Genomic DNA, 14,431 nt, shown 5'->3' with positions numbered 1-14,431 from the left:
TGTGTGGTCTCTAGGGATGATCAATAAGATGGTAACATTTGCATCAACTTAGAATTATTAGGTTTTCATTGATGATATCTAGTTCACACACTCTCTCAGGCTAATACCACTGGAGCAGTGTTACGTTACAAGTAGTTAGGGATTAAGCTGAAAACCAGGAGTTTGAACTGTAGTTTTCATTTAAGAACTAAACACAGCAGCTCATATGCAATTAACTTTTCCTCCTGAGTTTTCTCCTAGGAGATATTTTCAAATGTGTCAATAACATGCCACCAGGAAGCAAGTAAATACTCAAAACAATTATGATAGTACTTTATCACAAGGGATAAGGCTCTGGGTCATATAGAGCCTTCTGTCTCCTCTCTCGGTGCTCTCTATCCTGTGCTGGCTCCACCCCGTTTCAAACCCCCGCCGAAAGGGTATTTGGAAGTCTTCGTGAGCCGTGTCCTCCCAAAGACGTGCGGCTCCATACTGCACACACGTGAGCGTGCAAGAGAGCGTGCTTGCGCAGGCGCAGTACAGGGCCGCCCTTCTTCAGGAGCACTCGGGCTCACTGAAGACTTCTGAAGCCTCCTTCGGCCTGATAAAGCAGTATTTGACTAATTTAGTCTGCTACCGGGCGAGCCAGCACTGGAACGAGGGGACCAGGAGAGGAGCCGGAAGGCTCTATAGGACCCAGAGCCTTCCCTTTCCTTGGCTAAGTATCTGTCTCATTTTTTTAAAATGCAGTTCCCATTCACTTTAAGGGCCAACATGTGTAAAAAAAAAAAAAAGCCAAGAAGGACTGAACATCATGCCACTGCATTGTTAGACAATCAGTATGGTAATACAATATACATACTAGCATTGTGTCAGACAAACACACAGCAGTTAGTGATAAACTTGTGAGGCAGGTCCAGCCTGAGTGACACAAATATGTATGTGTGCTACAGAAACATTTGACGCCAATACCAATTGTTCATTTGGTTACATGGATACCACAGACCAAACACCGCTGGGGGGCAGGGGCACTATGTTTTCCTAAAGGTTCACTTTAAAGAGGAACTGTACTGAAAATAATTAATTAAGCAATTAATGAAATGTTTATTTTTAAAATATTACTTTTCAAATTATTAAGTCAGTGTTTGTCCATTGCAAAATCCTTCCTCTTTCTGATTTACATTATGAAATTTATCACGGATGGTGACATCTTTACTATGTGAAATGTTTGTATACTATGTGTTCCAAAGCCAGCAGAAAAATATCTCTCAGATTACTCTAGGAGAATTCCACATAGCTGAAGAACCTATGCAGTGACATCACTGGGAGGGCAAAGCTACATACCAATACACAGCAACATATAGATATAGGAAGTGTTTCTAAGGCTGTAATCAGGATAATTAACGTAAAAGTGAGCATCCTGAATAATTTACTACATGTTAGTATATATCACTACAGAGCCTCTTTAAACAAGTATTTGGCCAAAAGGAGGTTTATTGATAAAGTATTCTCTCTCACCTGTCACTAGCACAAGTGAAGGCCCAATGGCTGGGAGGCTTTCAGTACAAAATGCTTCAAATTCTGATACTCTTTCAGTATCCAGAAACTTGCTTATGTGGATATCTGTCACCTGTACAGAAGCAAGGAACAGATCTGTTATTTCATTAAATTACAGCTTAGAATGGAAAATATAAAATGGAACTTGCTGCCCTCGCCCTGGGCCTTCCACTAGAATTGTATACAAAAAGCATGATACGTCAGTTCTTCATGCAATTTCACATTAACTGCGCTTACAACAAAGTTGTTCCTAAAAGGGAGTACTCACCTTTCATAATTTCTGTGTAACAGATGTCAGAATTAATATGCTTTGTATAGCCTGGTGTGAAGTAAAATACAGTGGGATGCTAAAGTTTGGGCAACCTTGTTAATTGTCATGATTTTCCTGTATAAAACGTTGGTTGTTACGATAAAAAATGTCAGTTAAATATATCATATAGGAAACACACACAGTGATATTTGAGAAGTGAAATGAGGTTTATTGGATTTACAGAAAGTGCGCAATAATTGTTTAAACAAAATTAGGCAGGTGCATAAATTTGGGCACTGTTGTCATTTTATTGATTCCAAAACCTTTAGAACTAATTATTTAAACTCAAATTGGCTTGACCTACATACACAGACAATCCAATTATGAGAAAGAGTATTTAAAGCGATCAATTGTAAGTTTCCCTACTCTTTTAATTTTCTCGGAAGAGTAGCAGCATGAGGGTCTCAAAACAACTCTCAAATGGCCTGAAGACAAAGATTGTTCACCATCATGGTTTTTAGGGGAAGGATACAGAAAGCTGTCTCAGAGATTTCAGATGTCTGTTTCCACAGTTAGGAACATATTGAGGAAATGAAAGACCACAGGCTCAATTCAAGTTAAGGCTAGAAGTGGCAGACCAAGAAAAATCTCAGATAAAGAGAAGCGACGAATGGTGAGAACAGTCAGAGTCAAACCACAGACCAGCACCAAAGACCTACAACATCATCTTGCTGCAGATGTAGTCACTGTGCATCGTTCAACCATTCGGCGCACTTTACACAAGGAGATGCTGTATGCGAGAGTGATGCAGACAAAGACTTTTCTCCGCCCACAGCACAAACAGAGCCGCTTGAGGTATGCTAAAGCACATTTGGACAAGCCAACTTCATTTTGGAATAAAGGTGCTGTGGACAGATGAAACTAAAATTAAGTTATTTGGGCATTACAAGGGGCATTATGCATGGAGGAAAAACAACACAGCATTCCAAGAAAAACACCTGCTAACTACAGTAAAAGAAGGTGGTGGTTCCATCATGCTGTGGGGCTGTGTGGCCAGTGCAGGGACTGGGAATCTTGTCAAAGTTGAGGGACGCATGGATTCCACTCAGTATCAGGAAATTCTGGAAATCAATGTCCAGGAATCAGTAACAAAGCTGAAGATGCACCGGGCTGGATCTTTCAACAAGAAAAACGACCCTAAACACTGCTCAACATCCACTAAGGCATTCATGCAGAGGAACAAATACAACGTTCTGGAATGGCCTTCTCAGTCCCCAGACCTGAATATAAGTGAAAATCTGTGGTGTGAGTTAAAGAGAGCTGTCCATGCTTGGAAGCCATCAAAGCTGAATGAACTAGAGATGTTTTGTAAAGAGCAATTGTCCAAAATACCTTCAACCAGAATCTAGACTCTCATTGGAACCTACAGGAAGTGTTTAGAGGCTGTAATTTCTGTAAAAGAAGGATCCACTAAATATTGATTTCTGTATTTACAAAGAGATAAAAGTAACTGGCACTGCGATTTCAAGTAGGAGGGGGGCACCTCCAGGGTAATGGTGATAGGGTATCTGCCTCCAGTGTGCTCAGGATTTGTAGAACATATATTATTACTGCAAAGTTAGAGAAACAAAGTATCCAGCACTACATACAGGGCTTCTTTTCTTCAAATATATTTAATCAACAGCACTTTGACAAATCAGTCCGTCACTGTACATATCCATAAACTGATAAATTGACATACCCTAATGTTGTGCTTGCCGTGGGGCAATGTGGGAGCAGCGGTCCGCCTGACGACCGTTTCGCTTTTACAAGCTTCTTCCGAGGCTCCGTGCGCCTTCTTTTTTGTGGTGCCCAAATTTTCGCACATGCTTAATTTTGTTTAAACAATTATTGCACACTTTCTGTAAATCCAATAAACTTCATTTCACTTCTTAAATATCACTGTGTGTGTCCTATATGATATATTTAACTGACATTTTTTTATCGTAACAACCAACGATTTATACAGCAAAATCGTGACGATTAACAAGGTTGCCCAAACTTTTGCATCCCACTGTAATAATTCAATAACTAAATGGCCACAAATCACACTTCCTAAAATACCAGTTCTCTTTATTTACACTCAAAGGTTTTGTGAGAATGGAATGTGCAGATGTGATATTTTGCACATACAGAATGGGACATTTGTGTTATTTATGGGTCTTTATGTGTTTGGCTACTTTAAAACAGACTCTTCTCTGAAGAAAATAACTTCAAGGACAATTATTGGTAACCTGAAGTCACTTTTCTTCTACACAAGTTGGCAACAGAGGTATGTGCCTTTGAAGGATAACTGTAGCCACATACAAAAGTTACATACTCACCCAAGAAGAGGAAAGGCATTGGATCCTATAGAGCCTTCCTGGTCCTCTCTGTCTCCCCTCGTTCCACTTTCAGACCCCCATTCATATTTCCCACCGCCTGCGTCTTCGGGTCTCCTTGAAAAGGCTTCGGAAATATTTGGATCCCCTGATTACTTCCAAATGCAAGTGCACCATACTCTGTATGCAGAGAAGATCTGGAAAGCTCTAGGGGACCCAGAGCGTGCCTTCTTCTTAGGTATGTAAATTTTTATGATGGCTACAGGTATCCTTTAAAGGGAACCAGAGGCCCCAGAAAGACCAAAATTACTTACGGTAATTTCTTTTCCAGAAGTCGGAAGGACAGCAACCCTGAGACTTGTCTCCATCCACTACACACTGGACAGGAACTAGATAAAAAGATTTGCATAATTGGTTAGGTAGTAGAACATATATAAACCCTCTCATGTCCTTACCCCCTCAGTTGGTACAAAAAGACTCCACACATAATGATGCTTCAAAATAAATTTAATAAGAAACAGCGGTGGGCAATAAGGGTGCTGTCCTTCCGACTTCTGGAAAAGAAATTACCGTAACGAATTTTGGTCTTTCCCAGAACGTCTCAGGACAGCAACCCTGAGATGATATACAAGATAATATTTAGGGAGGGACTACAGCCTGTAAAACTTTTCTGCCGAAACCTAAATCAGCACTAGACAATACATCAAGTCTATAGTGTCTCACAAAAGTATTGTGACTTGACCAGGTGGCTGCCTTGCAGATTTGCTCAACTGACGCTCCTGCCCTCTCTGCCCATGAAGTTGATACTGCTCTGGTTGAATGAGCCTTCAATCTTGCTGGAAGTTCTTTCCCCTGTTGACAATAAGCCAAGGAAATAGCCTGCTTTATCCATCTGGCTATGGTTGTCTTAGAAGCCTGTTTACCTCGAAACTTGCCTGCAAACAACACTAACAGGGCATTTGAATGTCTCCAAGAACTCGTACGCTGTAAGTATTCTAGAACACATCGTCTGACGTCTAGATGATGCAGTCTTTCTTCCTTTTGATTTGATGGTGTATTGCAGAAGGAAGGAAGGAATATTTCTTGAGACCTGTGAAACTTTGATACAACTTTTGGTAGAAAAGCCGGATCCAATCTAAACGTAATTCTGTCATCTGATATCGTACAGTATGGCTCTAAGATTGACAAAGCCTGTAATTCTCCCACTCTTCTAGCTGATGTTATGGCTAAGAGAAACGCCGTTTTAAGAGATAGATGCTTATCTGAACTCTCTTCCAGAGGTTCAAAGGGAGGATCACATAAACCCTGGAGGACTGTGTTAAGATCCCAAGGAGGTACTCTGTTCTGAACTACGGGGCGAAGCCTCTTCAGTGCTTTAAAGAATCTTATGACAAATTCTTCCTCCGCTAATTTTCTGTCAAGGAAAACACTAAATGCTGACACTTGCACCTTTAAGGTACTGATGCTTAAACCCTTCTGAAAACCCTCTTGAAGAAATTCTAAAACAGAATTTGATTGTGCCGTATTTCTGGAGTTGGTAATACACCAATTACTGTAAACTTTCCACGCTTTATAGTAAATCTGACGTGTAACCTTTTTCCTGCTTTGTATAAGCGTTTCTGATAGTCTATTAGAGAAGCCTTTATTCTTCAATAGACTCCATTCAGGCTCCACGCGGAAAGCCGAAGGAGCTTCAGATTGGGATGACATGCTGGGCCTTGCATCAGTAAGTCCGATTGATCCGGGAGCAAAACATGCTCCGACGCTAACCGCCGTAGCGGCGCAAACCAAGGTCTCTTGGGCCAATATGGGACAATCAGAATTGCTTGAGCCCTGTCTCCATAAATCTTGTTGACCACCTTGGAGATTACATGAAGAGGGGGAAAGATGAACATCAAATGATGACTCCAGCTGATTGAAAATGCGTCCAGAGCCCACGGCTCGTCCTCGGGACACAGGGAGCAGAACAGATGGCACTTTGCATTGTTTCTCCTGGCGAACAAATCGACCTGAGGTACCTTCCACCACTTTATCAGATGTAGAAATACTTGGTCGTTGAGACTCCACTCGTCTTGTGAGAGACTCCGTCTGCTCAGATAATCCGCTAAGCAATTCAGGGTTCCCTTCAGGTGCACTGCTCTCAATGATTGCACATTCCTCTCTGCCCAGTGCAGTATCCTGGAAGATTGAAGTTGTAGTAACCTGCTTCTTGTGCCCCCCTGATGGTTTATGTAGGCCACCACCGTGCTGTTGTCTGTGCGGACTGTCACATGTTTTCCCAGGATTTGGGCACTGAAAACTTGAAGAGCCTCCCAGACTGCCCGCAACTCTCTGCTATTTGAAGACTGAAGTCGAACTCTGTTTGACCATTGTCCTTGGGCTGTCTGAGAACCCAGATGAGCACCCCATCCCCAAGAGCTCGCATCCGTTGTGATGATACATTGTGTTGGAAACTCCCATAGATTTCCTGCCAGGCGATTGTGAGGTTCGATCCACCATAGTAACGACTGTTTGACACTCCATGGAATTAAGAATTTCTTGTCCAGAGAGGAGAGGCGTTTGTCCCATTTGGATAGGATCCAAGTCTGTAGAACTCTGGAGTGCAGCTGACCCCAATGAACTGCTGGGAATGAAGAGGTTATTGTCCCCAATAAAGCCATAGCCTTCCTCAGTGATATTGCCTTCTGGTTCTGAAAAGAGAGAACAGATTTTAGCAATAATGTCGATTTCCTATCAGGTAGGAAAAGTCTTTTACTATTCGTACAAATTAGAAACCCCAAATATTCCATTTTCTGTAGGGGAAATAAGGATGATTTCTCCCAGTTAATCAACCACCCCAGGGACTGAAGGAAGTCTATAGTGATATACGTCTGGGAACTCACAGTATCCACTGAAGGGCCCCATATCAGAAGGTCATCCAAATAAGACATAACTTGGATGGATTGAAGTCTAAGGCCTGCTAAGATTTCAGCCATAACCTTTGTAAAAAGCCACGGAGCAGATGACAAACCAAAGGGGAGGGCAACAAACTGAAAGTGCCTTACCTCTCCTTGTAATTCCACTGCAAACCTCAGGAACTGCTGTGATTGTAGATGAATAGGCAAGTGCAGATACGCATCTTTGAGATCCAACGATGTCAAGAAGCTTCCTTCCTGCAGTAGGTTTACTACTGAACGGATATTGTCCATCCGAAATTTTCTGTAATTGACTACTTTGTTCAATTTCTTTAGGTTTAAGATGAATCTGAAGCTTCCCTGAGGTTTCTTTATGAGGAATACAGGCGAGTAGAACCCCTGTCCTTCTTGACATCTTGGCACTCTTCGTATGACCCTCTTTTCTAACAAGGAGTTTATTTCGTCTTGGAGAGCTTGGGCCTGGATCGGTAGTCTTGGGGAGGGGGTTATAAAGAATTGGGCGGGTGTTGGAGCTACAAATTCTATCCTGTATCCCTCTAAGACAATGTTCAAAAGCCACCTGTTCTTGAATTTTGTCTGCCACTGTTCGTAGTAGTGCGCTAGTCTGCCCCCCACTGGAATCCTGGCGTCATTGCTTTGGTTGCTGCACCGAGGAAGAGTACTGAGGGTTATTTCTTGGTCTCTGAGTCTTGTTAGGGACCCATTTCCTTCTTTGGGAACCTCTATTATTCTGTTCCGTCTTTTCTGAGGGACGAAAGGAACGATTGGGACGAAAAATTTTCCTTTTATATGAAAAATTTTTTCTTCTTATCTGCTGATCTTTCCAGGGTCTCTTCCAACTTAGACCCGAACAGCAAGCCCCCTTCACATGGAATACTGCATAACTTAGACTTAGATGACGTATCTCCTTGCCAGGTTTTCACCCAGATTCCCCTTCTGGCCGAGTTAACCAGGGCGGTAGTTCTTGCTGTAAGCCTAACAGAATCATCTGCTGCATCAGATAAATAATTAGTTGCATGCAAGATCTTTGGAAAAAAGTTCAGAATTTCTTCCCTAGCCGTCCCTGAAGCAATCTGGGATTGTACCTCAATTAGCCACAGCTTTAATGATCTCGCTACTGCTGTAGAGGCAACAGAAGGCTTGAAGTTCAGGGATGCTGCTTCCCAGGCCCTTCTCAAGATGTTATCCATCTTCTTGTCTATTGGGTCTTTAAGACTTCCAAAGTCTTCAAATTGAAGATCTGACCTCCTGGACACCTTGGATAAGGATGGGTCTAGCTTAGGTGAAGCCCCCCAAAACTTTTGGTCTTCTGGACTATAAGGATACCTCTTATTCAAGGATTTTGGCCAAAAAGCTCTCTTATCAGGATTATCCCATTCTTTTTTTGATAATTCCCTTAAGACTACTATGTACTGGTATAAAAGCAGTTTGAGGGTCAGACAGAGTTTCATACATCTGGTCAAGCAGAGACAAAGTTCTTTGTTCCGTGGTAATCCCCATAGCCTGGTGCATAGCTTCTAACAACTCCTTCATAAAGTCAGTGGAAAAAGCAAACTTCTTATTTTTAACAGATTTATCAGTAGACTTTTCAGTTTCTGATGGAATTTCTTCAAGAGAGGAAATTTCCAACTCCCCTTCTGACATATCTGATTCTTCTGAATCATCTATTTTCCTTTTCCTCTTTAGATTAGGGTCATCTACTAAAACTGAACCTGATGGACCTGGCAAGTCTGAAGGAGGTGCAGGGTGTATAGCAGGAGAAGGGGTAGGAACAACATTAACTGTAGTCTCAGGTGTCTTAATCGTCTGCACTGCAGAGGAAATCTCAGACCTAATCCAACCCTTTAACTCTTCCATCATAGTAGGTGTTTCATCTCTGACCACCTTCTGTGTACAGTCCTGACATAGTATCTTAGATGATGAGGACATTTTATTCCCACATATAGCACATTTCTTAGGGGTTTTATGCGCAGATCTTGAACCTGAATGAGGTACAGATTTGTCAGGCTTATCAGGCTTCTCAGGCTTATCAGCTCTTTCCTGTCTTGATCCAGACTTGGATTCAGCTTTAGAGTCTGATTTATCCATTTTTGGCTGAAACAACAAACAAATACCAGCCATTAGCACAAAGAAGCCTAATAAACCTCTCCTACAAGATATGTAGCAATAACTAATGCACATACCAGAGAGGGAACGGAGCTTGACTCCACAGAGCCCTGGGAGGAAGATCCAGCGGCAGCCTCCATGGTCACCAACAGCCAAATGGTGACCATAGCCCAGCTTAAATAGCTCTTAACAATTTTGCCCGTCCCCTTTCCCACAGGAAATGGCTCTATACCTTAAACGAACTACTGCTCCCAGAAGCGCTTCCTCCATCGCTTCTGCCGTTTAGTCAGCAGCCTGTTGACTCCATGCAGCATCGTTCTCCGTGGAGCGCACGCCGGCCAGGAACTTCCTGCTTCCGGCGTCGGGTCACGTGCGGCGCCGGTCACATGACAGGTGGGCGGGACTTCCTGAGCGCTCGATCCTTCCGCAATACGCTCAGTTCACTCAGGGGAGGCAGAGCGTGCTGCATGATCCCGCGCCCGGACAACTAGCCTGCGCAGACCCAGGGGATCATCCAAGCCGCGGCTCCTGCAACTAGCATGGGTGGCCAGCACTCCCCTCACCTCTAGCATCCTGCTGGACAGGAAGACAACTGAGGGGGTAAGGACATGAGAGGGTTTATATATGTTCTACTACCTAACCAATTATGCAAATCTTTTTATCTAGTTCCTGTCCAGTGTGTAGTGGATGGAGACAAGTCTCAGGGTTGCTGTCCTGAGACGTTCTGGGAAAGAAGATTTTATACATACCTGGGGCTTCCTCCAGCCCTATACGCACGGATCACTCCCACGCCGCCCTCCTCTGCTTCCTGTATCCGGCGGTACCGGGTCCCGTAGTTTTGGCCAGTCGGCCAGTTGGCGGCAGCACGCGGACAATTGTCCGCATCACAGGGGCTCCCAGCATACCCGTACGCGTGCAGCTGCATACTGCGCAGCCACACGCGTAAGGGTATGGAGGGAGCCCCTGCTCATGCGGACATTTGGCCACATCCGCCGGAAGTGACGGGACCCGGTACCGGCGATCCAGGAAGCGGAGGATGGCGGCGTGGGAGCGATGCAGGCTTATGGGGCTGGAAGAAGCCCCAGGTATGTATAAAATCTTTTTTTCTTTTTAGGATTCCGGTGTTTCTGGTTCCCTTTAAACAAAATCTGAAGCAGCAGTAAGAAAACATGTCAGATACTTACCTATAGAGAGGGATGGCTCTGGATCCAATCCTTCACTTTTCTCTCTCGGTGGAATCATTCCAGCGCTGTCCCCCAATGAAATGTGCTGCCTCTTGGCCCCTCATGTCCCTTAGTGCTTCCGAAGACAGTTGGCTCCGTACTGTGCAAGTGTGCACTCGCGCTGCCGGTACAAAGTGTTGCGATCCGTTTTAACCCAATCACAAACATAGTGCCTGGTGCAGTTTTCCTGCATTTGCGATTAGGTTAAATGCACGGGAGCACTTGCAAATCGTATAGCAAATGCGGTACTATGTGATCTCCCACTAGAAAAACTTCCCATGGCTTTTTTTTTTTCATGTCGTCAATTGTAACCAATTCACCCGAAATTGTGGTGATACCCACGCACAAAAACAAGTGAAAATCGCGATTGCACTGCAACGTAATCTTCAGTTTAGAAGGCCCCTAATTCAAGTTCTAACAAATCAGAAAAAAACAGCTCTTAAACAAAACACACATCTCTATAAAGGTGGTCACACACGATACAATAAAATGATCCGATTTTACAGCAATTCGATAAAAACGATCTTATCTCCCGGAAAAAATCGAGAGCTTTTTTTTTATTCGACTTAAAAATCTGATCGGATTTCCCATTTTATATCGATCCGGAATGCCAGATATTTTTCTTCAATTTTTTTTAAGATTGTATGGTGTGTGTTAGATTGTCAATTTATTAATATACACACCCTAGCAATTTTCTCAGAGTTTCCAATCAGTTTTATCATAATTGGGGAAAAATGTAACATAGGTGTGTGGTACATTGGTCATATTTTTGAAATGTTACAATCAGTCAGAAAAATTGATTGCAATTATTAAATTGAACAAATATTTAAACAATTGTATGGTGTGTGGCCACCTTAAGATATGTTTTTTGTTCCCATGGTAATGTAGCAATAATACAGTCTATGAATAAGTGGGACAGATTTATTAAACCAGTGCAAGGAAAATGGGAGCAAAAGAGAAACATTACCCAGAGTGACCAATCACAATCCCTGACTAGGGTTGCCACCCGCCCGGTATTCCCCCGGCCCAGCCGGAAAATTAGTTAAAAAGCCGCTGTCGGAAAAATGTTTTTACCGGCAATGTATCAGCCGGTAATTTGGACTGTTCCATAGAGGGGGAGACGCCAGGTCTGTTGTATTAATACTTTCCCTAACTTATATGTGGCTACAGCCAGCCCCCCCCCCCCCCTCCTTCCTGTTTTTGATGCACAGCTCCCTGTCACTGCCAACGGAGCTGATTGCGCTGATACTTCAGTGTGGAGGAGAGGAATGTCCTGCTCCTCCCCCTCCTCCTCCCGGAGACTTCAGACGGCCAGAGAGGAGACACGTGGAGCTTCAGCTGTGTCAGGAGATGCTGCTACTGTTGGAGAGGTGCTGTCACTGCTGTGTGCATGGATGGATGCAGTGTGTGTGTGTGTATATATATGTATGTATGGCATTTGTGTGACGTGATGTGTATGTATAGTGTGTGTGTGTATACAAAGCATGTGTGTATCATTATGTACAGTATATAGTGAGTGTGTGATGTGTGATCTGCGTGTGTGTATATATAGAGCGTGTATGTATGTATGTATATAGAGTATGTATGTGTATAGAGTATGTGTATATGTATATAGTGTGTGTGTGTGATGTGATCTGCGTGTGTATATACAGAGCATGTGTGTAATCATGTATGTATGTATATATATATATATATATATATATATATATATATATATATATATATTAGAGAGAGAGAGAGAGAGAGAGAGAGAGAGAGAGAGAGAGAGAGAGAGAGAGAGAGAGAGAGAGAGAGAGAGAGAGAGAGAGAGAGAGAGAGAGAGAGAGAGAGAGAGAGAGAGAGAGAGAGAGAGAGAGAGAGAGTATGTATGTATGTATACAGAGCAAGTATGTATGTACATAGAGCATGTGGGTGTATGTATATAGTGTATGTGTATGTATTAAGAGACTGTTTCCCCTATGAAAAACTGCACCCCCTCCTTCAGTGTAACACCCCCTCCCTTACCCCCATAGCAAACATGGGCAATAGACCCCCACACTTCCTCTACGTTGGTTGTCCGTCCCCCTCCCCATTTCTGTCCCTTACAGACCTGACCCCTTTTCTCTTAACCGCTTAAAGGAGTTGTAGGGGGCAAAGGGGAAAAAGAGTTGAACTTACCTGGGGCTTCTAATGGTCCCCTGCAGACATTCTGTGCCCGCACAACCACTCACTGATGCTCCCATCCCTGCCGCTGGTTACTTCTGGAATTTGCAACTGTCGCCTACACCGCCTTCTCCTTGCTTCCGCTGACATCACAGGAGCGTACTGCACAAGCACAGTACGGCCTGTGCCTGAGTAGTACGCTCTCGGGGGAACAGAAGGCCGTGCAGTGGTTTTGCAACTTGAAAGTTGCAAATTCCGGAAGTGAACCAGCGGCGGGGACTGGAGCATCGGTGAGTGGCTGCGCGGGCACAGGACATATGTGGGGGATCATTAAAAACCCCAGGTAAGTTCAACTCTTTTTTCAAGTTTCCCCCCTATAGTAATCCTTTAGGACCACAGGCTTACACCCCCCAGTGACCAGGCTATTTTTAAAAATTCAGGCCAGTGCCATACAACTTAGCACACAATTGAATCTTGCCCCCTTTTGTTGCTACCAACAGAGCTTTCTGTCGGTGGCATCTGATTGCTGCTGAAATTTTTTTTTTTATTTAATTGTTTTTTTTTTCTTTAATAAAATCACATATTTTATTTAAATAATTCTCCCAACCTCCCTCCCCCCCAATTCAGAGCTGATCACCTCTCATAGGCATCAGCCTAGTAGAGGGATCTTCTTGTGGCATACTCGAGGGGACAGCTCAGTGACAGAGCTGTCCCCCCGTACAGCACTGCGGTAGATCGCAGGGCTGTACTTGTAAATAAACTATTTTTTTTAATGTGTAACAGCCTGCCTCCTGCGACCACGGGCAGGCAGACTGATCTCGAAACTCTCCCCCGTCGGCGTAATTTCCTCCCCCATGACTTGATGCCATCGGCGTTAGGTGGTCGCAAGGAGGTTAATGTGTACCTGAAATGTTATTATTGGGTGTATTTATACTTACCTGGGGCTTTTTAAAGCCCCATGAGGTGTGTGGGCTCCCTTGCAGCCTCTCTGTTCACTGGATATCCTCCCCACGGTAATCTGGAGAATCACGGCCAGTGATGCGCTCCTGCATATACGCGACCCGGCCACTACTGCACAGGTGCGGAATGCTCTTTGCTGTGGGAGCACTACAGGGGGTAGATGCATGACACAGGAGAGCGCGGCCAGCCAGTTATTACTGGGGGAGCATATCAAGTGAATGGAGCTGCTGGCTAGGGAGCCCATGCACCTTATAGGGCTGGAGGAAGTTCCCCAGGTAAGTATAAATACACCCATTAAAGGGAACCTAAACTGAGAGGTATATGGATGTTTCCTTTTAAACAATACCAGTTGCTTGGCAGTCCTGCTGATCTCTTTGCTGCAGTAGTGGCTGAATCACACACCTGAAACAAGCATGCAGCTAATCCAGTCTGACTTCAGTCACCTGATCTGCATGCTTGTTGAGGGGCTGTGGCTGAATGTATTAGAGACACAGGATCAGCAGGAGAGTCAGGCAACTGGTATTATTTTAAAAGGAAAAATCCATATCCTTCTCAGTGTAAAGAGACTCTGAAGCAAATTTTTTTTGCTACATTTACCTTTAAGTTCGCTTCAGAAGTCCCACCAGCGCTAAACTGCTGCATCCCCGCTAAAAAACGGGGGCTGCAGACCCCCCAAATCCCCGGGCATGCATCCACAACCAACTTGGTCGTGGATTGTGCTGCCCTGAGAGGCTGAGCTATTCGCTGTAGCTCCGCCTCTCCTGCTGTCAATCGCCCCGCGGATCGCCGCCTCTCTGTGAAGAAAGAGGGAAAGGCGGCGATCCGCTGCAAATGCCATTAGAAGAGGCAGAGCTGCAGCAGAGAGCTCTGCCTCTTCCAGGAAGTGCAATCCTTAGACCCCCCTGGGATTTGGGTGGTCTGCAGCCCTCGTTTTTCGCC

At 44.1% G+C, this 14,431-nt stretch overlaps 1 protein-coding gene across 3 annotated transcripts in view; it reads right to left on the bottom strand.

Moving 5' to 3' along the window:
- The window catches only part of TMEM62 (transmembrane protein 62), a 71,907-nt gene that overhangs the window by 56,282 nt on the left and 1,194 nt on the right, over positions 1-14,431 (bottom strand). The window contains exon 2 of one of the 3 annotated variants that reach the window (XM_068254149.1): positions 1,498-1,609. The exons of 1 other annotated variant lie outside the window; for it this stretch is intronic. In XM_068254149.1, the coding sequence (XP_068110250.1) occupies positions 1,498-1,609 (112 nt within the window). Of the gene's footprint in view, positions 1-1,497; positions 1,610-14,431 lie in introns of those variants that run through there. One more of the 3 variants, XM_068254151.1, reaches the window with a different exon arrangement.

Source organism: Hyperolius riggenbachi, chromosome 9, assembly GCF_040937935.1.
Source record: "Hyperolius riggenbachi isolate aHypRig1 chromosome 9, aHypRig1.pri, whole genome shotgun sequence".
In the NCBI taxonomy this organism is placed as follows: Eukaryota; Metazoa; Chordata; class Amphibia; order Anura; family Hyperoliidae; genus Hyperolius; species Hyperolius riggenbachi.
Note: the sequence above shows the minus strand (reverse complement) of the source record. Positions and strands in the feature narration are given on the sequence as shown.